Source organism: Bidens hawaiensis, unplaced genomic scaffold (assembly GCF_021521415.1).
Source record: "Bidens hawaiensis isolate Kalapana, Puna unplaced genomic scaffold, B.hawaiensis_p1.1 tig00000820_1, whole genome shotgun sequence".
Lineage (NCBI taxonomy): Eukaryota > Viridiplantae > Streptophyta > Magnoliopsida > Asterales > Asteraceae > Bidens > Bidens hawaiensis.
Genome location: NW_027491048.1, coordinates 1,860,247 through 1,887,496, shown reverse-complemented (window position 1 = coordinate 1,887,496; position 27,250 = coordinate 1,860,247). Strand labels below are relative to the sequence as shown.

The 27,250-nt window shown below is 37.3% G+C and overlaps 4 protein-coding genes across 4 annotated transcripts; 1 reads left to right on the top strand and 3 right to left on the bottom strand.

Moving 5' to 3' along the window:
• Nucleotides 1-4: 4 nt before the first annotated feature.
• On the top strand, nt 5-11,708 carry LOC143542254 (protein PAT1 homolog 2-like). The gene is made up of 5 exons (XM_077034890.1): nt 5-219; nt 650-795; nt 900-956; nt 1,043-1,121; nt 9,416-11,708. The coding sequence occupies exons 1-5, from the start codon at nt 165-167 to the stop codon at nt 11,314-11,316; spliced, it is 2,238 nt and encodes a 745-aa protein (XP_076891005.1). The 5' UTR covers nt 5-164; the 3' UTR covers nt 11,317-11,708.
• A 1,413-nt stretch (nt 11,709-13,121) lies between these two features.
• Nucleotides 13,122-16,177, bottom strand: LOC143539825 (uncharacterized). The gene is made up of 6 exons (XM_077033030.1): nt 15,568-16,177; nt 14,140-14,242; nt 13,998-14,063; nt 13,746-13,919; nt 13,534-13,630; nt 13,122-13,431 (listed from the first exon to the last, which is right to left on the bottom strand). Exons 1-6 carry the CDS (start codon nt 16,157-16,159, stop codon nt 13,306-13,308), a joined length of 1,158 nt encoding a protein of 385 aa, XP_076889145.1. The 5' UTR covers nt 16,160-16,177; the 3' UTR covers nt 13,122-13,305.
• A 2,697-nt stretch (nt 16,178-18,874) lies between these two features.
• On the bottom strand, nt 18,875-21,818 carry LOC143539814 (uncharacterized). Its single transcript, XM_077033022.1, has 7 exons — nt 21,350-21,818; nt 20,353-20,451; nt 20,015-20,192; nt 19,825-19,922; nt 19,688-19,749; nt 19,192-19,500; nt 18,875-18,910 (listed from the first exon to the last, which is right to left on the bottom strand). Exons 1-6 carry the CDS (start codon nt 21,791-21,793, stop codon nt 19,371-19,373), a joined length of 1,011 nt encoding a protein of 336 aa, XP_076889137.1. The 5' UTR covers nt 21,794-21,818; the 3' UTR covers nt 18,875-18,910; nt 19,192-19,370.
• Nucleotides 21,819-23,772: 1,954 nt separating this feature from the next.
• Nucleotides 23,773-26,099, bottom strand: LOC143542244 (oxygen-evolving enhancer protein 2, chloroplastic). Its single transcript, XM_077034881.1, has 4 exons — nt 25,785-26,099; nt 24,528-24,757; nt 24,392-24,442; nt 23,773-24,183 (listed from the first exon to the last, which is right to left on the bottom strand). Exons 1-4 carry the CDS (start codon nt 26,041-26,043, stop codon nt 23,923-23,925), a joined length of 801 nt encoding a protein of 266 aa, XP_076890996.1. The 5' UTR covers nt 26,044-26,099; the 3' UTR covers nt 23,773-23,922.
• Between the last annotated feature and the right edge of the window lie 1,151 nt (nt 26,100-27,250).

The following is a 27,250-nucleotide window of genomic DNA, read 5'->3' as shown; positions in this document are numbered from 1 at the left end:
TGTAATAATATTATTATTAATTAACGGAAAGTAACATGCTGCTTCCTTATAGTCGAAGATGGTCAACTCCAGACGCAATCAATCAATCAATCAATCTCTCATGCTCCGATCTAATTCATTCAAAACCCTAATTTCCCAATTTCTAATTGGTGGGTATTAATATTATGGCAAGATCTGGTAGCAGAGACTTAACCACCATCATTGCTGCTTCTTTATCAGGTAAAGCTTCAATCTTTACACTTAGATTAATAATAATAATAATAATAATAATAATAATAATAATAATAATTACATTGCTTGTTATTGTTTAATTCAAGTGTAATTGGATTAGATCTTGAAGAACACTTTGTGGGTGTTGAGTTTTGGGTGTTAATTGAGTTGGGTTTTTAGTTATTAATGTTTTGGTTTATTTGAAGTATATAAATCTTGAATCTTGATATTTGTGTTTTTATTTTTATTATAATTATATGCAGTTCATATGTAAATGAAATGATTATTATTTTGTTCATTTTTTATTTTGGGAATGGCTTTTTTTAGCAACTGTTTTATTGTGATTATAATCAGATTATTATTATTATTATTTCAAGAATTGTTTCATTATTTTATTTTGTGAAGCTGATTTATATAATTATATATAATTGTAATGCAGATGGGAAACTTTTTGATGCATCACAGTATGCTTTTTTCGGTCAAGATAGTTTAGGTAAAGCCGATTTTGGGTGTTTGGAAGTTGAGGATGATAATACTCTAAACGGGCCCGGTGATGATGAATACCGTTTGTTTCATAGAGAAGAGGTGTGTGTTTGCCCGTTATGCGCGTAATAAATGGTTGTTATAACCATTTTTATATGTTCGTTTTACAATTTGCTTTCGCTTACACTGGTTTCCTGTTTATTTAGGAGTCAGGGGTTGGTTTGGTATCGGATTTAGATGATCTGTCAACTATATTTTCAAAGGTTAGCTTTCTTTTTGTTTTATCTTTAAGCTGATATATTTTGCTTGCGATGAAAACGTTCATTCAACCGCAAATTCTGTTTTGTAGTTAAACAGATCAGTTAGTGGACCGAGGCATCCTGGAGTTATCGGTGACAGATCCGGATCTGGATCCATTTCAAGGGAAAGTTGTTGGGTTTTAAACAAGTTTATCAAAGTCAAGTTAACCATATTTAACTAGAAAACGCAACGGAAGCTTATATCTTAATACTTGTTAAAGAACATACCATTATGTTAAAACTAAAACCCAATGAACAAGGATCAATATTACAAGAACAATATGCTCACAAAATGTAAATGTACCTCCTTATACCTTATAGGAAGATGTAGGTTGTTGAAGGGGATGATGAATGAAAGGCAAGCCTCCAAAGAAGAAAACCTCAAGAGAGTGATACCCCAAGCCTTTTGCAACAACACCAAGTTATTTGCTAGGATTCTTGAACACCAAAACAAGCTCACCAAGCTCTCCCAAAATGCCAAGGTTGGCCGTGAGTTTTTTAGGAGAGGGAAGGAGAGAGTTTTTGATTCAAAACTTGAATTCAAAATGGAGAGAGGAGTGATGCTTTGCATGTGTTGTGATTGGAGATGTATAAAGGAGATGTCAACACAAAAGGACAAAATAATAAATGGACAAACCATCCACCCACATGGGGTGGCCGGTTTTGTTTTTTTTTTTTTTTTTTTTTTTTGTTTTAACATTTAAATATCTCCATCTCTTATTTTATAAAACTCATTTTTATAAAATGCACATACATTTATGTAATTATTTAACCAATTAAATAATTAATTTATATAAACAAATTATCCAGATAATTTATTTAAATCCTCAAGTGTGTTTGTTTAGAAAACCAATTTTCTAAACACGTAGTGTTCGGTATTCATTTAAATGATCAAATCATTAAAAGAATACATTTGGTGTCGTCTAGCTTGTTATTGGGTATGACCCGACTTGGATCAAACACAGTTAGCCACATTAGTATAATTATGTGTCTCGGGCATACGTAATTCCAACAATCTCCCACTTGCACGAGATACATAGAAAATTAATGCAAGTGGTGAATACCGCCTAACAACAGTTCACCACCCCTAATGTGTTTGACGAAGTGCCATTCAATAACATCATCCCTTCAAGTCCCTTACTTGATATGATTTAGGTGAATCTATCATTATATCCCTTTGTTACTAGATGTCATGTTGAATCTAAGAGACATAGGTGATCATTCTCTTTACAATTCAACTTTATCAGGCCTTAGACATCTAAACTCTCAACACATAAGAGGAACAAATTCCGTCTTGACTGTATACGCCTCTCACTATCACTTTATACTCCACCTGAGCTCATCCTTATGTACCATCTTTTACGAATAGCGAAGGGGAGAGTCAAAGTGTAATACTTGGTGAAAATCAAGACCCAATATACATCTCAGGTCTTAGGATAATATGAAATTCTCCTTTACTCAAAATTACTAATGATCAAGTCAATCGACTCCATGTAGTAATATTGAGAGCGGGTCAGTCCAATATTTGTATCCCACAAATATCTATGAACCTTGGCAGCAAACCTATGCTCCATATTCATTCCTTATGAATATCCACCAATCCTAGTTCATAATAGTCTTGCTTCATATTTGTTCCCACAAATGTGATCGACTACGGACTTTTAGAATAAGATAACTTATTCATGGATTAAACATGCAAAATTAGAATTTAACTCAAGATTCCATAATCATATAAAAGTTAAATTACAAAAGTCTTTTAAACGTAAATACAAAATAGATCAAATCCAATTACTAGAATATCGAAGTCCTAAGCCACTCGCATGACGCTCATGTTTCGGTCTTTCTAGGAGCTTCGTGAATGGATCCGCAAGATTTTGATCAGTTCCAACTTTGCGAATACATATCTTTCCCTTTTCAACTTCATCCCTTATGTAGTTGAATCTCCGCTCTATGTGCCTTGTCTTTTGGTGTGAACGAGGTTCCTTGATTTGTGCAATCGCACCCTCGTTGTCACAAAAGATTTCTAGGGGGTCTTGAATGGAAGAGACCACCCCTAGATCAGTAATGAATTTCTTCAACCATGCAGCTTCCTGAGCTGCTAATGAAGCGGCGATGTATTCTGATTCTGTAGTGGACAATGCTACCACTTCCTGTTTTGAGCTCTTCCAAGAGACAGCTCCTCCATTAAGAGTGAACACATACCCAGACTGTGATCGAGAATCATCTCGATCAGTTTGGAAGCTCGCATCCGTGTAACCTTTTATAGCGAGTTCCTCCTCACCAGATCCATATATCAGAAACATATCCTTAGTCCTCCTAAGGTATTTCAATATGTTCTTAACAGCCATCCAATGACTGTCTCCTGGATTCTGTTGGTATCTGCTTGTCATGCTCAAAGCGCATGACACATCCGGTCTAGTACATATCATCGCATACATGATGGATCCTATAGCAGAAGCATATGGGATTTGTTTCATCATGTCTTGCTCACCCTTTGAGCTTGGACATTGAGCTGAACTCAATATGGTCCCTCTTTGAATAGGTACAAAACCTTTCTTGGAGTTTTCCATCTTGAACCTTTTCAAGATTTTATCAATGTATGTACTTTGGTTCAAACCTATCAAGCGCCTTGACCTATCCCTATAGATCTTTATTCCCAAAATATAGGCAGCTTCACCAAGATCCTTGATGGAAAATCTACTTCCAAGCCAAGCCTTAACGCTTTCCATGGTTGGAATGTCATTTCCAAATAGTAGAATGTCATCGACATACAATACTAAGAAGGTAATTATACTCCCACTAGCCTTTTTATACACACAAGCCTCATCAGCGTTCTTGATGAACCCAAAATTTTTGATTTCTTCATCAAAACGATGATTCCAAGTTCTAGATGCTTGTTTCAATCCATAGATTGATTTCTTTAACTTGCATACCTTTTTAGGATGTTTCGGATCGACAAAACCCTCAGGCTGAACCATATAGACATCTTCCTCAAGATATCCATTTAGGAAAGCGGTCTTGACATCCATTTGCCAAATTTCATAATCATAATGTGCGGCTATGGCAAATAATATCCTAATAGACTTTAGCATTGCCACAGGCGAAAAAGTTTCATCATAATCAACCCCTTGAGTTTGAGTGAAACCTTTAGCTACAAGTCTTGCTTTATAAGTATCCAAGTTTCCATGCATATCCGTTTTTCTTTTGAAAACCCACTTACTTCCAACAGCTTTGGAGTTGAGTGGTGGTTCAACCAATTCCCAAACTTGGTTGTCATACATGGATTGCATCTCAACGTTCATGGCTTCAAGCCATTTGTCACAATCATTCTTGGACATTGCATCACGGTATGTGGTTGGTTCATCCGAATCTACCACGTAGCAACCTTCTACAAAAAATCCATATTTTTCAGGTGGATTGCTAATTCTACCAGATCTGCGAACGTTTTGTGTGTTTTGATCAACCACTTGATCACTTTCAACAACCTCTTGTTGAGTGCTAGTATCAACCAATTGTGTATCATCTTGTGATTCTTGATCCTCATCAAATTTCACTGTTCTACTATTAGTTCCTTCCTCAAGGAACTTAGTTTCCAAGAACTTACCCTTTCGAGCAATAATAACATTTTGCTCACTAGGATCGTAAAAGTAATATCCTAAATCATCTTTAGGATAACCTATAAAGATACACTTAGTGGATCGGACTTCTAATTTGTTTGGGGTGTATTGCTTTACATAAGCTTCACAACCCCAAACTTTTAAGAATGATAGCGATGGAGCCTTTCCATGCCATACTTCAAAAGGTGTCTTCTCCACTTTCTTGGTTGGAGCCATATTCAATATGCGAACAGCGGAAAGTAAAGCATAGCCCCAAAATGATAGAGGTAAAGTGCTTCTAGCCATCATCGATCGAACCATATCTAATAGGGTACGATTTCTCCTTTCAGACACACCATTATGTTGTGGTGTTCCAGGTGGAGTAAGTTGTGAAATAATTCCACAACTCTTAAGATGATCTTGAAAAACACTACTTAGGTATTCACCTCCTCTATCACTACGAAGTACTTTGATTGTGGTTTTGAGTTGTCTTTCTACTTCAGCTTTGAAGTCTTTGAACATTTCAAAAGCTTCATCTTTGTGTTTCATTAAGTACACATAACCATATCGACTATAATCGTCAATAAAGGTAATGAAGTATCTTTCACCATTCCTAGTCATTGGTCTAAAAGGACCACATACATCCGAATGTATGATACCCAATAATTCTTTTGACCTTTCAAAAGTTTTATTAAAGGGTTGCTTTGTCATTTTGCCTTGTAAACAAGATTCACATACATCAAATGAATCAAACTCATTGGTTTCTAGAATACCACTCTTGCGAAGAGTTTGCATGCGATTCTTGCTTATATGTCCAAGGCGACAATGCCAAAGATAGGGATCACCCAAGTCCTTCTTGAGTTTCTTGGTGTTGACATTATACATTGAACTACTATGTGACATACCACTTTGATCTATTTCATATATACCATTCATGGGTATAGCTTTAAAATAAAATATGCCATTCATCAAAACATGAATATCATAATCAATAAACTTAAGATCAAAGCCACATTGTTTTAAAAGGGACACGGAAATAATGTTTCTCCTTAACTTAGGAGCATACAAAACATTTTTCAAAATTACTTCCAAACCACTTGGAAGCTTTAACATGTAGTCTCCTTGAGCTTGGACTTCAACTCTTGCTCCATTGCCCATAAAGAGACTAATGTCCCCTTTGTTGAGTTGCTTACTTCTTTTGAACCCCTGCAACAAATTGCAAATGTGAGTTCCACATCCGGTATCAAGTACCCATGTATTTGAAGAAATAACATTTAGTTCAACATATATAGTAAAGATAATACCTGAGGTTTGCTCCGCATCCCTCTTATCTTTTAACGCTTTGAGATAGGTCGGACAATTTCTTTTCCAATGACCTATCTCTCCACACTCAAAGCATGGATCTTGCGTCGCAACCTTTTGCTTCTTTTCCTTCGGTTTGTAGGGCGTGATGGCTTTCCTCTTTCCCTTTCCTTGGACGTGGCCCTTGCCCTTAGCAACACTTGCTTTGGGGTTGGAGTTATGTCCCCTTTTGCCTTCATTGATTGTTAGAACGGGTAAAACCCTTTTACCCATTCCCGCTTCGGCCGTTCTTAGCATTGCGTGAAGCTCACCAATGCTTTTGTCCCACCCGTTCATGTTATAGTTCATGACAAAGGTTTCAAACCTTTTGGTCAAAGAGTTGAGGATCAAATCCGTAGCCAACTCATTAGAGACGGGACAATTCAACCTACGAAGCTTTTCAATGTAGCTTTTCATCTTTAGGACATAAGATGAGACGCTTTGGGTTTCCTCCATACGACATGCATGAAACGCTCGAACCGTTTCGAAACGTTCCGCTCTAGCTTGTTGAAGGAACATTTCCTTCAATTGAGTTATCATGTCGTATGCCCCATGATGCTCGAAATCCTTTTGGATTTCGGGAATCATAGTTCCCAACATGAGGCAAGAGGCTTGCACCGAATCTTTGGTGTACTTAACCCAATCGTAATAAGCCTCCTCATCTTCCACGTTAGGCTCGTCGGGAATGGGATCGTCTAAGACATATGATATCTCTTCTTGTTTGAGAACTATTCTCAAGTTGCGATACCAATCCATAAAGTTATTATGGTTTAGACGATCCTTTTCAAGGATGGTTCTTAAGGATAGGTTACGGGTGTTATGGGTAGAGGTGTTTGCATTGTTAGCGGCCATCTACAAAATTTAACAAAGTTTTATTTTAGTATTATAAACAATTTATTTATTAATACCCTTTTATTCCAAATTTTAAAATAATAATTAAATTCTAGAATCCAATGATAAATCAAATTTCGGTTAGGTGACCTTTATCCCGTTATTTGATTTAACAAGGTAGTCAACCTTGACAATTGCAACCCTTTGCAACTTCTAGAGGTATGGGACCATTCGAAATCCTTATTTCGTGTTGGCATGTTTATCCCATCAACACCATTGGACCCCATGCTTAGGTGACCTTTATCACATGGTTTCCAATTCAAGTCGTCCTACTTGTATAAACATGTAAGATTAACATACAAGTGGTTAGGTGACCTTTATCCCACAATTATGTTAATATTACCTTAAGTATATTAGTTTGCTCTAAAATGGTTAGGTGACCTTTATCCCATTTAAAGTTTCCTAATACGTTAAGTGTCTTACAAAAGGATGGTGTTAGACTTGTTTCCTTGGTAATTATGAAAAAGGGATTTTTAAGTTTTCCAATATTCTAGTTTGAAAAACATTATGCCATATCCTAACATGCATTTAGTAATATGGCGATTTTGAAAACCAATTTTCAAGGTTCTAGTTATAATAAAACCAATTTTATTATATGTGAGTAATCGCTTAGTTTTAATAAACCCATTTTATTAACTAATTGACGCGATATTACCAAATATATATTAGAACCCGTTTTATGCTAGTTGTCGTTCCTATGTGACGGTTTGGATATCCTAATATCTATCAACCACACATTACATAAAGTAAAACAAACAACCAAGCATACATGCAAAATATAGTCATAACCGAGAACCGCTAAGTTTGACCATACTTGTTAGCCGAAACAAGTATAGGTCATAAGTCTCACCTAAGGGACAAAACATGACACAAGGATGGAATGTTGACTCCCACTTGACCTTGCATCCAAATGCTTCAAGTATCCTTTCCAAGTTGTTGTGTTCTTGTTGGGCTTGTAAATGGGCTCCAAACTTCCAAAAGTCTTCTTGGGCCCAAGAGTGAAATTTATGGGCTTAATGGGCTTGAATCCCATGATGGGCCGGTGAGGCCCAACAAGCCCAAAATTTGGTCCAAGGCCCAAATCCACCAATTCTTGCATCTTCAATTTTTACAAAATGTATCCTAATACATATTTTTCTAAAACAAAGAAAATGCAACTAATCTATTTATTACATACCAACTTATGAATAAATAAATTACACAAGCCTAAAATATGAATTATTACAACCATATTGAATAATAAATATAACCAACATACACATAACAACAATCAACACATCCAAGGTCTCGGTTTCGGTTATGACACATCCAAACATACCAAATGTTCTAAGCATGCAACCTAAGCAACCAATGCCTAAATACATCAAAAAAAAGGCAGCCCCCCCCCCCAAAGGAGGCTACGGCTCAACCCCCCCCCCCCCCCAAAATTTTGCAATTTTGATATTTTCAACATCCAAATGTTAGTAATGGTTTCCTAAGATCTTTGCATGCATGTCAAGATCTTACAAAACCAAGAGGGGTAAAATCCACCAAAATTTCGGACCCCTTTTCACCCATGAAAAAACCGAAATCTATGAACATGCAAGGAGCATAAGTCCTTGTAACCGGCTCTTGATGCCATTGTTGGGTTTTAAACAAGTTTATCAAAGTCAAGTTAACCATATTTAACTAGAAAACGCAACGGAAGCTTATATCTTAATACTTGTTAAAGAACATACCATTATGTTAAAACTAAAACCCAATGAACAAGGATCAATATTACAAGAACAATATGCTCACAAAATGTAAATGTACCTCCTTATACCTTATAGGAAGATGTAGGTTGTTGAAGGGGATGATGAATGAAAGGCAAGCCTCCAAAGAAGAAAACCTCAAGAGAGTGATACCCCAAGCCTTTTGCAACAACACCAAGTTATTTGCTAGGATTCTTGAACACCAAAACAAGCTCACCAAGCTCTCCCAAAATGCCAAGGTTGGCCGTGAGTTTTTTAGGAGAGGGAAGGAGAGAGTTTTTGATTCAAAACTTGAATTCAAAATGGAGAGAGGAGTGATGCTTTGCATGTGTTGTGATTGGAGATGTATAAAGGAGATGTCAACACAAAAGGACAAAATAATAAATGGACAAACCATCCACCCACATGGGGTGGCCGGTTTTGTTTTTTTTTTTTTTTTTTTTTTGTTTTAACATTTAAATATCTCCATCTCTTATTTTATAAAACTCATTTTTATAAAATGCACATACATTTATGTAATTATTTAACCAATTAAATAATTAATTTATATAAACAAATTATCCAGATAATTTATTTAAATCCTCAAGTGTGTTTGTTTAGAAAACCAATTTTCTAAACACGTAGTGTTCGGTATTCATTTAAATGATCAAATCATTAAAAGAATACATTTGGTGTCGTCTAGCTTGTTATTGGGTATGACCCGACTTGGATCAAACACAGTTAGCCACATTAGTATAATTATGTGTCTCGGGCATACGTAATTCCAACAAAAGTGAGTACATAACGAATCATATATATATATATATATATTTAAAAAATTATTATTTGCATTATTTTTGTAGTTTAACTGATCTGATTACAGGTTCAGCTGCTTCGGAACGGCTTCAAGAAAGAGAGTTAACTGATTGGTTGGATCAACACATCTCCGATGCCGAGACCTACCAAAACCGAAGATGGTCATCACAACCTCATCTGACAGATCCAAAGTCATTGTACCGAGCTTCATCATGCCCACAAGAACATCAGTTCATTAACGAACCCGCTCTGATACCTAACTCGTCATTCCCTTCTAATATCTCCTTGCCACATCAGCATTCATATCTTCCGAATCTTTCTCCCACCATCAATAACATGCAGTTAAGTGGGGCGCTTCATGGATCCCTTGGTTATAACGGAAGTGGGTCCCACCTAATCCCGCTCGGCCTTTCCGGTTATTCTCAGCCACAAAACACCTGGACCAGTCATATGCTTAGCAATGCTGTTCAGCAGAAACTGCTTCATAACGGGTCGCTACCATTACACCTTATGTCGCCACATCATTACTCGGTTGGTCCGTTTTCACCACTCCCGCTGTGCCCGATTTCGTCCCTTCCACTACACTTGACTAAACTGAAAACGAAACCGACTCAAAAAGGTGGTAGGCCCGGGGGACGTCTTTCCCGACAAGGATCCGATGGTACTAATAAGAAAAATGAGAAATTTCGGGTACAATTTAGTTCCAAATATATGAATGCTGAAGAGATTGAATCCGTTATTAAAGTGCAACAGACTCATAGCAACGACCCGTATATAGACGATTATTATCATCAAGCTCGTGTTTTTAAAAAATCTTGTGATTCAAAATCAAAAACGCGTTTCTGTCCCGCTCAGAAAGATTCATCTTCCAAGTCCTCACGTAACAGTACGGAAACTATAAATAGTTTTAATATCGATGCTGATGGAAGGGTTTCACTTCCGTGCATCCGTAGGCCCCAGCCGCTTCTAGAAGTTAACCCGCCAGCTGGCACTAATGAGAAGGGATCTGAGAGATCATTAGAGCGAGAACCGATGTTTGCAGCCCGAATTACAATTGAGGACGGGCTTTGTCTGCTTCTTGAAGTAGATGACATTGACCGTGCGTTGCAGTTTACTCAAGATAACGGTGTTCAAATGAGGCAAAGAAGACAGATTCTTCTAGAAGGATTGGCCACGTCACTTCAGCTCGTTGACCCTCTTGGGAAAAAGTCAAACTCGGTCGGGTTGACTCCTGAGGACGATATCGTCTTTTTACGATTAACGTCTCTTCCCAAGGGCCGGAAACTCGTTTCAAAATATCTTCAACTTCTCTCACCGAACAGTGAGCTGGCACGGATCGTATGCATGACAATTTTCCGTCATTTAAGGTTTCTGTTTGGTGGTCTTCCATCTGACGACGAAGCTTCTTTGACTGTCACGTTCCTGGTCAAAATGGTTACCGCGTGTATCGGGTCGATGGATCTTAATTCTCTGAGTGCTTGTCTAGCAGCAGTTATGTGTTCTTCAGAGCAGCCGCCACTTCGGCCGCTCGGGAGCCCGTGTGGTGATGGGGCTTCGGTTATTCTCAAAGCGGTTTTGGATCGGGCCACCCAATTGTTAACTAACCCTCAAGTTTCAACCGACCCTCGGTTGCAAAACCCAAAGCTTTGGCAAGCTTCGTTTGATGCGTTTTTTGGGCTTCTTACGAAATACTGCTTAAACAAATACGATAGTTTAGTGCAAGCTATGTGTACGTGGACCCCACCGAGCTCAGAAGCTGTTGTTTCAGAGGCGGCTCGAGCTATTAGTGGGGAAATGCCGGTTGAGCTTCTGCGTGCTAGTCTTCCACACACGGATAGTAATCAGAGGAAAGTGTTGGTTGACTTCTCGAAACGGTCAATGAATGTTTCTGGGTTGATTACAGAGGGAACAGCGGTCAAGGCAACCTCGAGTCTTTCGGCAGATGTTATAGAAAGCGTTGTACGTTGACTTGGTATATTTGAAGCAGTTTTAACTTAATAGGTTGACCTCCGGTGGGAGTCGAAAGTGGAGGCATGTTTTTGTGGTCCTCCTGGTTTCTTACATCTGAACCATATAATATTTACTCTTGGAACTTTTTACTAAATTGTGTGATTGTTGATTTGCCACATCTTTGATACGCGTAGCGCGTATTATTCGTATCGGTTAAGTGTATCTTATGACTAACATGTTATAAACACTTGCTCAAAGTTACTATTAAAATTCATAAAGATTTCATTTTGATAGCCTTATTGTTATTATCTGTCATATGTCTGGTTTACTGACCTTTACTCTGGTCATCAGAGCTATATGCAGGTACCACTATCAGTTTCAATCATGTTGGGTTGACGGGCTGAAAGATTTCAGGTTGGCTGGTTGAATAGGTGAGGCTGAACCCGAACCGCATGTTTATTTGTGTAGGACACACTTAAAACATACTCGTGTTCATGTCTTGTTTTCGGTTGTGCCATTTAATGTTCATTTGCTAAAACGTCAAGTAATTTCTAGAGACTCGGTAACAATTTAATCAACCAAAAACTCGAGGTCAAATGCCATATTGTAAATGTGTACATGCTGATTCCCAAATCAACAAACTTCAAGGCCGTCTCAATCTTTTTGCATGCCTAAAACGCATAATAAAATTGAGGTCTTTTCCGTAAGAAAAATTGGTTTTAATCACGTGACTGTTTTGTCATCTATGTGTATGTGTAATTATAGACCACACACCGTATTGTTTAACAAACTCAAAACCCTTATTAACTTACATATAATTTGTTACTTTTTAGAATTGAGGGCCTTAGAGAAGTGGGGGCCTAAAGTCTTTGCTTTATTTCGCTTCCCTTTGAGCCACCCCTGACAAACTTGGTTGGTTATATATATCTAGCTAGGGATTACAAGAGCCGAATGAACATTATCGGAGAATCAGTATTTAAAACTAACAAATTAAAACGGTTGAAAATGAAGAGTTAAGAGAGAAACAAAAAAAAAACAAAAATATTTAACTTTCGTATTTTAATAATTGTCAGCTTTAAAATATAAGTACGAACTATTTAAAGTTCTTAAGCAGGTAACATGTTATTCACATATTTAACTGGCCATGTTTGGGTTCACCATTTTATTGAACATGTCGTATTTTGGCTAACCAGTTAGTAAAAGGGTCATGTTCGGGTTGATTTGTTTAATAAATGAGTCATTTTAACCGACTTAAAACATGTTATTTTCTTACTTGTAGGAATTACCGCTCCAATACATTCCACATTGTGGTGTGATAAGGGATTTTAGGCAGTGTTGCAAAAATCCCTAGTCTGTGGTCAGACGGCGGTGTGGGGACTAACAATTAATCGGGATTAGTCGAGATTAATCGGGATTAATCGGATCGGACATTTTTCAGTTTTATACACACACAAACATATTTTGGCCGGAAATTGGCTGGAATCTTGCTGGAAACCGCTAGTTTTTGCTAGAATCTCGCCAAAAATAGTTGATTTGGGTCGTAATCTCGCCGGAAACCACTGATTTTGGTCGGAATCTCATCGAAATTCGTCGATTTTGGCCGGATTTGACCGTTAACTGTTTAATTGGCCAACTAGCTTAAAATTAATCAGTGAAGTGGGGACTAACGATTAATCGGCCCGATTAATCGGTTCCTAGTCGGGATTTTTGCAACACTGATTTTAGGAGTATGGTTCATTGTCTGGGATGGCAGTGTAGTGACTAGTGTCTATTGATCAAATACCTAAATCATTCATTAATAAAACAAGGAAAAAAAATTAAGTAAAAAATGATTGCTATATTGATATCCCAACTATGGTTCAGAAACTGAAGTCTAAATTAGGAAAAATGACAAATTTGCTTTAGAACCTTGCTATTACAGATGAGCATCGACAAACACTAAAACTATGCCGCAAACATAATTATCCATACATCAAATAAATCGTGGTCTTCACCTAAACTCGGAGATTAACGGAACTCATCATGGTATTCATAATCTTCATCTTCATCCTCATTAAAGATAGCACTATAAAATACATACGGACTATCAATCATTTCCGCCAATGATAACCGCCCATCTTTATCGGTATCAGCCTGCAATATAAAATGTGGAATTCAACATTTGGAAATTTGGGATCCAATTTTTTAAACCACTCGTAAATAAACAAAATTCACATTAATCTTATACATGATTACCTGTGATATAATATAATCCGCCTGCTGTTTAGCATAATAACGCTCTGATGGATGCAGCTTCCCAATGATAGGCAGCAGTTCCACATCAGACAAGTATCTGCACCAGGAAAACATAGGCTCGTCAAAACCACGCATGACATGTTCGATATGTAAAGCTCTCCGGGGACTCCCAAATCATAAAAAGTTTATGTTTTTATAAGTTTTAGATTTACCCATCACCGTCTTTGTCGAGCTGCGCAAAAAACTTTCTTGCCGGGGAGTCCAATGAATCGGAAGATTCATGTGAGGAATTATGAGATTCCTCGTCGTAGTTTCTTACCAGGTCAAATAGTCCATGGAAGAACTCTTTGAAATTTATCTTACCATCTCTGTCCGTATCTCTTTCCCTGCACGGACTCAAGAAAATAAATAAAACCGTTCTGGCAAAAAAAAAAAAAACCTATAAAAAATGTTGAAAGTGTTACCTTACTTCCTCCTTGCACAGCCACCGAAGCAGTTTTGGATTTTTAGTGTCTGCAGGGTGCTGAAAACTGGATATAAAAACAAACAAATTAATATAAAAAGAAGCTGCATACGCGTATAATTTCTAGAGAGAATATAGCTTACTCATTGAACTCGGTTATGTTGAGAAAACCATCCCCGTCAGCATCAGATGCCTTGAAATGCTCCTCTTTCCACCAACCCATGTCATACCCAAACGAACTATTATCTGGTCACCATATAGCCAGATTGAGTTGTATGTCGGTTATCCAAATAAAAAAAATTCATACAGAAACTAACTTTATTATTCACTACAAGTCATTATAAGAAACAGAAAGAGGGTATCACACATACATTAATCTTGGTCGTATTGCGTAAGTTCCCACATTTTCAGATTTTAGTGCGCACTTCTTTCTTATTTTCTCTAAATAAAATGGTATGTAAATGAGGACTCAAGTCTATGTTGATAGTGCAATCAAGCTATTTTGGGTAATCATGATTTACTCATAGATCAAATGAGAAATAATAAAAACGTTGACGCAAGTTAGGAGTTGTGGAGTACACAGTCTTTCAATGCTATTATGACTTTGATACTAGAAAACCTCTTAAGGTTGTTAGAAGACGAAGCCCCTAACATGTTTCTGTCTTATACGGTTATTGGTTTTGTGTACATACAAAATACATCAACCACGTTTCTCATACACGATTCAGAATGCTATCTAGGTGATTAAAATACAAAACGTGAAACCTACAGTCCATCATGCACAAGTATATGATGCTAAACCCTTTACAAATGCAAAAGGTGACAAATGGCACGATTATTGTTCAGAATGGAATGCTATAAGTCCTATAACTATGTTCGATCATAAAGCTTTTTACCCAAAAACTCTCATTTAAGTTGTTTACCTTTGGTATGTAAGCTTAGAAACAAATAATCTTTTTACCGTGAAAGTAAAAACAAACAAAAAAAATTATTCTTTTATTCAAAAAGAAAGATAATTAAAGTGGAGGTTGAAATTGGTTTCAAAATTAAAATTAAAAAATAAAAATTAATAACAATGGGCCCACTTATCATGTTTGCTTTCATTTAGTTTTGTGAATATGCTTTAAACTGAGCATCACCTCAGAATTCCGAATCATAACTAAACATGGCATTGGAGTTGCTCTAGTCCTATAACTATGTTTGATCATAAAGTTTTTACCCAAAAAAATCTACCCTTAACCTTACGCCTTAATATAGTTAAACGCAAGTAGTCAAAGGCGCTTGCCTAGCCGCAATAATGCCTTGCATCCATCAAGGAGAACGAACACAAATTCCGCAAATAACCGGTAAAAACAGGTTTGAAACAGCGCCCAAAACCTGCCTAAAATAGCTAAGAGTGTCTTCTTTGTAGTGTGCGTCTTGCTAATCTCGGCCCTCGGTTTTCAAGCGCCTAACGCCTTTAACTACTACTATGCATTCAATAAAGTTTTCTCAACTGGAAGCTAAAACTAACTCACATTAAAAGGCACTATAAACATCATTAAACCAACATCATTGAATTAGCTCACAACCCACATTACCCGAATCACGAACCCACGAGGGCGGCTGGTACTCCTGGAACGAAACCAACCCGTCACGGTTCTTATCGTGCAACTCCATCTCGCGTTGACTCCGATGCAAGACCTCCTTCTGCGACTGCCCGAGGTTCCACTCAGTCAACTCATGCTCAGTCACAAACCCATCAGCCGGATCGATATCGATATTCGGAAACAATAACACCAACCTATGCGTAATATTAAACTTATGCTCATCATTCAAATAATCCTCCGCGTCTATAAAGTCCTCCCATTCCGGTTGCCCCTCCATTCCCGGTGCATCATCATCCTCCGGTTCAACATTATTATTATTATTATTATTATTATTATTATTATTATGATTAAAGAAGTGGGTTTTTTCCCATAACTTGTCTTCACGTTTGCGTTCAATGTCTGCGACTAATGGGTCGAAGGAGACGTGGTGGTCGGTGGTGAAATTGGACCGGAGTTTGAGGCGGCGGTGGCGGCGGTGGGTGTTCCGGTGAGTTGAATTATCTGGGGAGTGGGATATGAGAAACAGTAAGAGTAAGGCTACTGTGATGTAGATGATGATTGAGAGCTTGCCCATCTCATCGAACGGTGGTGGTGGTGGTGGTGGTGGTGGTGACGGCGGCGGTGACGGTGGCGAATTAATGGGTTGAAGATCTTAGATTGGAGATGAAGAATCAAGATTTTGAGTTAAAAGTTAAAACTGTGGTAGATCTGTTTCCGTGATTTCATATTATATTATATGTTTATATAATTTATTATTGTGTTGGATTGGATGTCAACCTAATAATTCAGCACTGTTTAAAAAGCTTATGGTTAACAAATTTAATTTGAAATGAGTCGAGACTCATTTTTGTCAGTCAAAATAAACTAAGCTTGGCCTGTTGTCTTTAAAATCGAGCTCAAGTCTACCTGAGTTATCTCGTTTAATTTTTAGTTTGAGTAAGGAACCATCCTAGCTCAACTTGGGCCTACTAATAATGTCTCCTCTCGAAGTGGAGACTAGTAGCGGCGGAGCTATGAATATTTTCCTATGAGTCCGGGATTATTCAGTGTTCAAGTTTTTTCAGAGTCAAAGTTTTCAAGCCCGGATGGGTCAGGTCGGTTATTTGGTCAGATAATTATAATAAAAATGCATCGTCAACATTCAACGATATACAAAGTCATATTAAGAAATAAATAAAAAGATTATAGTTGTTCCTATAACATTTTCAATCGCGAAATTCAAAAAGAACTTCTTTTTAATATAATAATTGCAAGCATAATTTATATAATCGTAACACATCCGATTATGTAAATCCGTCTTCACTTGCTTTAATGAAGAAAAACAACTCTTAACACTTGTTGCGATACGTAGAACAAATGCTTGTTTAGGGATGGCAATGGGTCGGGTTTAGGTATTCCCAAACCCATACCCGGTTATAAAAGTCCATCCCAAACCCGTCGGGTTTTAATCGGGTAATTACCCATCGGGTTTCGGGTTTTCCCATCGGGTTTCGGGTTTCTTATCGAGTTTTGATAAAATACCCGTCGGGTATAGCCGGCTCAAAACCCGCTAGGTTTCTACCGGGTTTTCACAAAATATAACTAATTGATTACAAAGATGGTTATTGTAAAGATAAAATGTCTCAAATAATTGACATAAACAAGTTCCGACAAATAATATATTTGGAATATAGTATATATATGATATAATAAGCTATATCGGGTACATCGGGTATATAATCGGGTAAATGGGTTTATGTTATCGGGTAATCGGGTTGGGTAATCGGGTATATTAGAAATCCCAAACCCGCGAAAAATTTTAAAACTAATCCCAAACCCCCCGTCCCAAACCCTAATGGGTCGGGTATTACCCGTCCCATTTATGTCGGGTTTCGGGTTTTCCCATCGGGTTCGGGTTTTATTGCCATCCCTATGCTTGTTTCAACAAACAATAGACGGTCGCCGGCGATGGTTAAGCCTTGAGGAGAACTTGCAAAGGTGATGGTCGTTTGGTAGATAGAAACAAAATTGATCCGTCGCTAAGGCGATGACCATTGTTATTGTTTTATGTATTACGTTTAAGAATTTCAATTAGGTTGGGCTTGTTGACTCATTTTATGAATAATTTAAGGCTTTTTTAATCCATATTTGGGTTTATAGTTGTTTTTTTAAAGCTTATTATATTTTATATAAAAAAATTTATTAATAAAATTTTTTAAATAAATTTTCATAATCATTGGGTTCGAATATTTTTTTTAAAACAATACGGGTTTGCTCACTGAAAAAGAATGAATTTGCTTGTTAATTCGATATTATAAGTTATATATAAAAACAAAAATGGTTCGGGTTCAGCCAATTCCGGTGAAGACAAAGTGGCTCTGCCACTGGAGACCAAGTTTGATTCCTATTTGAGCGGGTTTGAAGGGCATCTGGGTGAAGAGACGAATCAGGGGTTTAATCCCAGGTTCGAATCCGATAGAGGGGTGAGAGTGTACGGATTCCATCCGGTTTCCACGTATTCAGGGATATGGTCTCACTACGATCGAGGAGTCGACTTTAGACATGACTACAAAATGGTGGTTTTATATGTGGGATCGTGTGCCATTAAAAAAAACCTAATAATGCTTTTTTTGTAATTTAAAATATATGATTTTGATTTGCTATGTTTGCTAAAATATAAATAAATCATTCTTGTTTATTTTTAATTTTTGGTATTGCTTTACGTGACATGTTTCTAATATTAAATCGTTCACCAAAAAACATCTATATTCCTTAACTTGAAATTAATGTGTTTGTCGTTTTAATATAATAATAAATTCCATCTTAAAAAATAGTTTTGTGAATTGATGACGAGTGTCGGATCTAGACGGACCACATATCCGTAATAGAGCCAAGCTTGATAATACATCTGGCCGGACATCCCGGGCAGATCACACATCCATATGAAAGGCCAATTACATTTGTTGTAGATGGTCTAACCATCCATCTAGAACCACAACATTGACGGATAGTAGTGAACGATCAATCATCTGATATACATATGACACTTACGACTATGACACAACCGTTATAATGTTACATACAACCCACACTCGGTATCATTTATCAAACCAGATTGACCATGACTTGTATCATAACTACATATGAACGATGAAACCATTAAATGTTGATCCCAATCACATCTCAACTATAAATATTAATAATTACCCTTCAATAATCGGGTTAACATTCATTCACTTCTCATTTATTACTCTCACGTACATTGTACTCACTCTCATTTAGTCCTTAGCGGGACCAACGGCGTTGTGCATCTTAGCAAGTTTAGGTCTAAAGGCTCTCTCATCTGCTCTCTCATCACGTGACATCCTTCTACGCTGATTCGTAGGTCCCTCGACTCCTGTTCCAACATCTATAAAGTGACAAAACAATTACACCATTCAAACCAAACCAAGTACCACAGCTTCAGACAACTCAATATATACGGTTCAATCCAATTTGAAATTTAAAAACTGGTCGGGTAAAATGAACCGGTCCTTTAACGATATTAATCGGTTAAAATACTAGCAAATACAGAACTTTTAAACTTTCAAATCTTGTTCTAATTTTACACTTTTGATTTTTATTTACCACTTTAGGACCAGAATAAAAAACCTTGTATCTGATTTGTAAAACTATAATATTAATTCAAAGGCCAAAAATTTGAATATAACTTTTAAATTTACATAAAAAAAGACATTATAATTCTTTCTCTCGATGCTCAACAGTCTTACAAAAGCCTGGAGGACCAAAATCTATGAAGGCCCTAACTAAGAGTCTTCACCTGAATCGTCTAAATCTTCATCTTCGTCTGCATCGACACCAACAACCATCTTTTCTAGTGAATCCATATCACCTGCTTCTGCAACCGTATGCAAACGAAGCCTTTCAACATCCTCACTGTCAAATTTCAAAACAAAATCAGTTAAACAATGTTTGAGCAATTGCTAGTTCTGCAACCACAGAGGCGGCCCGTTTTGAGTTTTTGACCCATTTGCTTATAAATGGGTCATTTTAGGTTGTGTTTTATAAGTTATAACTAACGGGTTTAAAGAAATTAATTTACTCTAGAAAGATTAATGCTTACTCTGCAACACCAAATATTTCTTTCACTACCAAGGAGCTGTCTCTCGCACAGAACTCGGGCAGCTGATAACATAACGTGAAGTGAATAATACAATACACAAAATCGATATAAAATATCATTTTTAATAGTTTTATTACCTCTGAAAGATATAAAATCTTTCCAAAAAGAGCTTGGACAGCAAGCTTTCTCCTCAAGCCCTTTTCAGAATATCCCGACGTGTTCATCACAACTGGACCTGCAACATGAAAAAAAGCATGATTCTTGGAAACTAGCATGCATTTAACTTTAACTAATCGTGTTTGCATAAAAAATTAGCAGATTTTGTACCAAAATCCTTAACAATGCGCCTTGAAATTTCGTTTAGCATTTCAGCAACTTCAGAATCATCCAACATTGTTGCTTTCCGGAGCTGAATTAATGATGCAACAAGTTTCGGGTCGAACGGCTTTTCATTCAAGGCATATCGGATATATTTACGCAATATCTCCACCATACTGAAGCCCGTCTGCATACAGAGTTACAAAAGTATCATAAAAAACCATCCTTGATGGAAAAATGTAAAAGGGTCCTTCCAGTTTTGTATGCAGAAATATATACACACATGGCCAAGACAAAACTCATAATAAAAAAGTTTCCCTTAAAAAGAAAAGTTTAACGTAAATAACCTTTTGCATCAATTCCTTCAGAACTTGTTGATGTATTTCATTTTTCTCTTTGTCAAGTAACTCATCTATTGATCTGCACAACTCTGCATTTTTACTCACCTGAAATGTCAGCATTAGTCAATCATTTTATAATGTATCTGCTAAACAAGTGATATCTGCCCGAACCAAACACAAATACAAACACCCCGCTCTTGCTTCCAACACAAAAGTGACTCTTTTCTTTGTTAATCGACAAACGAATGCAAGATAGAAAACATGCTTGATACAATGAAACTAATAACCCTAATAAGCCTTGTAACAAGATAACTAGGAATTAGGAAACACAATCAAACTCTAATTCTAATTCTATCAAACTTTAAAATAATAAACTATTTTAACCTATGTTGTCAGTTGTCACTCAAAAGCCCTTCAGACGCGCGCCTGGGCCCTTGAGCAAGGTGCAGAATAAACGCCTTGTTGCCATCCAGGCGATCCGGCGACCTGCATACGATGTGTATTGCCTATCTCGGGCCCTTGCTTATTAAGCGCCGTGCACCTAGGCCCAAGGGCTCACCTTTGACAACTATGATCTTAACCATTAATCCATCCCTAGACTCAAGATCTCCGACAAATCACCCCTTCGAGATCAACCGAACCACCCTTATCGCCAAGTGTTTGCACTCGTTTAATAACATAACATTTAGTAAGTTTCTAGGCAATTAAACTAAGGCTATGTGTAGTAGAGGGGCTACAAAATGGGGCGTTTCGTGCCATGTGTCGCCCAGTCAGCAAAGGAGTGGTCTTTGTTTTAGTGGTGTGGTAGCCCAATACATATATATACATATTACACACACACAAACATATAATAATAATAAAACAACAAGAGCATCCGGCAACAACTGCATCCCCCCCCCCACTACGGATGGCCTAAATAACTAAAAGGCAAAACAAGTCCCAACAGTCAGCTATTGAATACACCAATGTAATCAATACAAACATTAACACGAAAACAACTGACCAGCCTACGGCGAGCGTGTTTAGGCGAAGTGAACTTGCGAACAGTTTTAACAAATGCAATAACAAAAGACACTCCAACATAAGCCACAGGAACAGCCAGAACCCACGGAAACGACGATTGACCGACTCGTGGACCGGGAAGTGCTTGTGTAACAGAGCCACTGAATTCAACAATATCCAAAGCCTTTTCCTGTATCCATGGCAAATCCTCTTCCACTTCCACTTCCTCCATGTCATCATCCTTATTATTAGTATTATTATTTGATTCGTTAGGGTTTGTATTGTTTTTAACTGCTGCAGTGGCTGTGGATGAAATTAATCTTATGTTGAAGGTGTTTAGATTCAATTGAGGGCGTAAGAAGTTGGTGGAAGTGAGTGATAGTAATTGTGGATGACGGTTGGTAGAAGTACAAAAGAAGGACTGATATCCACAGCTAATAGACATTTGGATTATTATTATTATATCTTCTTCTTCTAGTTCCTGTGCCGGAGTGTGTGGATATTTCCGGTGGCGACGGTTGGATACGGTGGTACTGAGTAGAGGTGCACAAACAGGGTTTTTCTAATACCGGGTTCGGGTATGAAACCGGTTTCGGGTATGATCGGGTTTTGAAAAACCGGGTATCGAGAGAAATCGGGTAGGTTCGGGTAGGGTATTGACGAGAAAAACTCAACCCTATGTACCCGGGTAGGGTATAATCGGGTTCGGGAATGAGAACCGGGTACTAATACCCGGTTTTGAATTTGTAAATTATTTATTCATTTTTAAATTTGTTTAAAATTTAAATTTGCTTTGAAACTTATAAAAATAATTAAACTATATTACAAAAACCGTAAATCCACTTAATTACAAATTACTTACTTAGTGATATGAATTTTACAAAAACTTAAATATAAAAGTTGTGAATTAGACATAAAAATATACTATAAAAACTCATGTAGTATTTCGGGTATTAGAATATTGGTATCGGGTATTGGGTATAACCGGGTATCGGGTATAAGGTTTGACCGGGTCCGGGTATTTACGGGTATAAATCGGGTACGGTTCCGGCACGGGTATTGAGCTCAAAAAGCATACCCTATCCATACCCTACGGGTAGGGTCGGTTCCGGTTTCGGGTATAGAATACCCGTGTATAGAATAACCGGTTCCGGGTATTTTTTTCTTCCGGGTACGGGTTTTTTGTGCACCTCTAGTACTGAGCTGAGTTTTATGGTCTGGTCTGGGCTTTACTTACAAATAACACACTGCCTTTTGGGCTTTTCTTTCTTTGTGGTCTCCTGGATAAGCTAATTATATGGGCCCTGTGAAAATTTTAGGACTTTTTCTTTATTTTGGGGATATGATAGAGGTGGAAAAAGAAAAACGAACCCGTACCCGACACTACCTGTAGAGTACGGATGGATAATGCATGCACTTCAGTAGTAAAACTCGTACTCGGATCTGAACTCGATTCGTACCCCGGAATACCGGATTTGTAACCGGTAATACCCGGAAAATAAGGTTTTTCGCGAACCAGTTTCAGGGTATGGTCAACAAAAGTCAAGAACCGGGTCATCTTGGAACCAGTTTCTGATATGGTCGGGTATTTGACCAGGTTTTGACAGGAAAAACCGGGTTTTTAGGGTTTTGGTAATGTCGGGTTCGGGTACGATTTTTCAGAGGAACCGAAACCCAGTTCGTACCCGCGAGTTGAGTACGACCGTGTCCGGTTTCAAGTCGGTCCCTGTTCCAGGTTTTTGCCCCACTCTGTACCCAACTTAACATCATCATTCACTCATAATTTCATCTTAACATATGCAACGACGGATATAAAGCAATAGAGCTTTATTTGTGCCCGCTATTTCTTTAGGCCCACAAAATTTAATAAGTAGCAAATTATATGTGGGAGTTTGGTTATTGAATTGTTTGACGATAGGGTCTGTGGTCTATAAATTATATATACGCTTATACATGACCTAAGAGTCAGATCGAGAATTTTATTTTGCTTGTGAAAATAGTCTTAATTTATTATTATGCCCCCAAAATTTAATAAGTAGCAAACATATTGTTCTTATCAATCTCGAAACGTTAAATAGCAATATGTTAGATTTTTTAGTCTGATAATTATATGTAATTTTATACATTGTACATAACTATGTCTATGTAGTGAAGTCATACTATACATGCTACGACCATATCTAAACCCAGGTGTGATCATTACTTAAGGTGTGTTCTATGTTAACTAACCAAACCAATCAATCCAAAGATCAGATTTTAATTATGTTCGTTTATTCTTTAAACTTGAATTGACCATAATACATTAATTCTTGGTGGTTGCTCTAACTAGATTGAGGTGAATAATAACGGTCTTTTTAATTTTATTTTTATCTATGATCGGTTCTATAACATCGATCAATATTTGAATCAAAGTGATATATGAACTAAATGCAAAAGGGCCTTATTGATTAGCTTTTAGACAAATTATCCACAAATCACTTGATAGAATAAATACAAACGTCTAGATGAGCGGATGATCGAAAAAAGAAACGCCATACACTTAGGCGTGGCGATTAATAATTACAAAGCTCATTCTTAAGCTACACTGAAAGAAGATGTAGAGCCCTCGACGTATTTCCTTGCTCCTTTAAACCATCTTTTGTCACCCGCTTGCGCCTTGCAAATGTAAAGTTTTCCATCCGACACCGTGGCATTGATCAGTTGGTGTTTGCCACCCTCATCTCCGTCAGCCGTCCTTGTTAACACCGACAAAAAGTAGTATTGTTTTCCATCCACCACAGGGGTTGAAACCTCCAAGATATTCGCAGTTGCGACCGCATCTTGCTCAAATCCTCCCTAAACACACATTGTATAATAAATGTAAGTAAATTGATAATACTTATATATTAAAGAAAAAAATTAAAAAAATAAATAAATATAAAAGTGATGATGGGTTAACTTAACCACACTCACACTCGTTTTATGCCACCAAAAAGGTTACCAGTTTGGCATGTTAGATGTTAGTCTTGTAACTTTAATTATAGAGGTAAAAAGTTATTACTACCTCGGATACGGTTTTTCCAAAGTAAGCTTGCTTCCCAAGCAAGTAATCAACCTAAAAAACATACATTAAAATGTAACTTTGTACACTATCTTTCATGTGTTATTTACGTATCTGACAGAAGTAATATTATTGTTACCTTGGAGAGGAATTCCTCTGGGGCACCATAGTCAGTGATGGATTTCTTGTCAGTAGGTGTCACCGTGACGGCGAGATTGCTTGTGGTGTCAAAGTTGTCTTCATATCTAAGCACTTGACCGGGGAACTCAACCTCCTTGCTAGGGTTCCACTTCGCGGGAATCGATAACTTGAATCCCGGACCAGCGTATTGCGAGAACTCAGTCGACTTTTGCTTCCCGAACACATTCGCTAACATCACACAATTAAATCCCCTTTTAAAACTCAGTTTATATCATCATCAAATAGAGTTTCAATGGCACTCTTTTTGATTCAATAGTGTTCGGAGGTGTTTGGGATTCCTTATTTTACCTCCTTATAACTTTTCAATAAGTTCCAAAACATAAGTTCGCTTCTTGGAGCGGGTGCAGAAGGTGGTCCACAGTGACTCGCAGAGCCCGAGGAACCAAGGATTTATATTTAGTAGAATAGGCTTTGCGATTCAAAAGGGGATAGCGGCGCAACTTGTTGCTCGCTTACCCATTATCCAGATGTAGTTCGGTTTGTGTTATATATAAAAGGATCAATATTTTCTCAAACTTATTAACTTTTCTCTCTCACGTCAAAAGCAATCCCAAACACCTTATTACTTTTCAAAAAGTTAATAAGTTATAAGTTGGTGAAAATAAGAATCCCAAACACTCATGCCTTTTTTTATAGTTTTCTTCTAGTAATTGTAATGTAAGTTTAAGGGTGGTATTTGGGATTGCTTATTTTAGCTAACGTATAACTTTTAACTGTTAAAGAGTTAAAAAAAGCATTTGGTTTGCTTATTATCTGAGGGGATAAGTAGATAAGTTACAATATTGTAACGTATAATTTATCCCAAATATAAGTTACATGAGGTGAAAATAAGGAATCCCGAACACCAGTGGCGAAGCTTGGACTAAAACACCTGGAGGCCGGACTCAAAACGTATACAAAACGTGTCCGGGCTCAAATTTTCGACCGAAAACGGCTAGATTTACACTACGTATAAAAATTTCGGCCGAAAACGGCAATATTTTACACTACGTGTAAAAATTTTCGGCCGAAAATGAGTAAATTTAGACTGCAGCGTAAAAAAACAGAGGGCGAGGCCACCCAACCCCTAAGCAACCTTCGCCATTGCCGAACACCCCCTAAGTTGTGTAGAGTGACTTAAAAACCCGTTACTTAGAACGTATGGTTTTATAAAAGTTAGCCTTTTATAATAATAATAATAATAATCTACTTATACCTGCTTCACCATAAGCAGCATCAGCTGGAGCAACCTTGGAGCCAACAGCAGCTGCACCAATGAGAACAGTGAGAGCTAAACGTCTAGAGACTGAAGCATCAGCAGTTACAACAGCAGCATCTTCACGTTTCTGTGAGCGGATGATGAGTTGGCTGGGCTTGACTGTAGCCTGCAAGCGAGGTGAAGGTGATGACTGTGATGAAGAATATGATCTTGCTGGGGTTGAGAGTGCATGGAAACAAGAAGCAGCAGCAGCCATTGCTGAGTGTTGTGGTTGGAAATGATGAAGTGATCGAGTGTGAGGAAGAAATAAGAAAAGAAATGAAATGAAATAATAATTAAGAGAAAGGATTGGTGGGAATGAGATGAGGAAGATGAGATTGGTAGGGTTTTGGATAAGGGTTGCATGGATGATTTGGATGACACCTGGACATATGGATGATCTCAAACTCCATGTCACCATGAGTATCACTACTTGGTTTTCCGGGTTCGACCCGTTATCAAATAAGTTTCACTTAATGGTCCATCATCATGGTTTCATCATATTTGTCCGTTCAAAAACATTTATTCATAGGAGGATTGGGTTATCTAGTGAAGGCTCAAGTTCGTGTTATATTTGGGTGAATATTGGTGAGTTAGACCTTGTGCAAAGGCTATCAGTTCAAACCCTTAGCTCACCCGGGTTTTCGTCTCACCGTGTGTAACGTCAGAGAGTGTAACTCTTGTGGTGGCACAACGAATGTCAAGTGGTAGTCGGCGATATGGTTTCCAGAGAGGACACTCAAGCCAAACTCTGAAGCAAGTGTGGACCCGGTTAAGACAAAATAGTTTGGCCAGATTGGGGCATTGGAACTCTTCAAATTTAAAGAGTATAATAGCCTAAATACACAAAAGTCGTCGTTCAAAAAAAAATTTATATTACCAAATATAAGATCAGTTTGATGTCCATTTTCTTTTAATTTCGATGTAAACGTTCTTTTTTATTAAGTGGGTTAAAAATTAAAAAAAGAAAAAATTACTGAACATTTAAGAAACTAATATTGTTAATTACTATGAATAATCAAGAATGCAAATGGTTTTTTTAATAGATTTGAATTAGCCAACCTCTAATACTCAAGTGAGCATGTCTGAAACATTATATCAACCGTTCATACTGATTATAGATATGATTTTATTAAAAACAGTAGCCGTGTGTAGTTTTAATAATGGGTGAAAGGGTAATGTATTTTGGAAGGTATAAGTATTTTTCGTTCATGACAACTCTTTTGTGTGTTTATGTCATGTGTTTGCTCTTTTGTTTTCAGAATGTTTGATGATTTTGATTATATATGTAAAGCGTAATTTTAGCATACATTTTTTTTTCTCAGATACGAACATCAATATATTTGTATCTAATTATTGTCATGGATGACTTATAGGTTATCATTACTACTAATTACATTACTGTCATCGGCATCACATGCGTC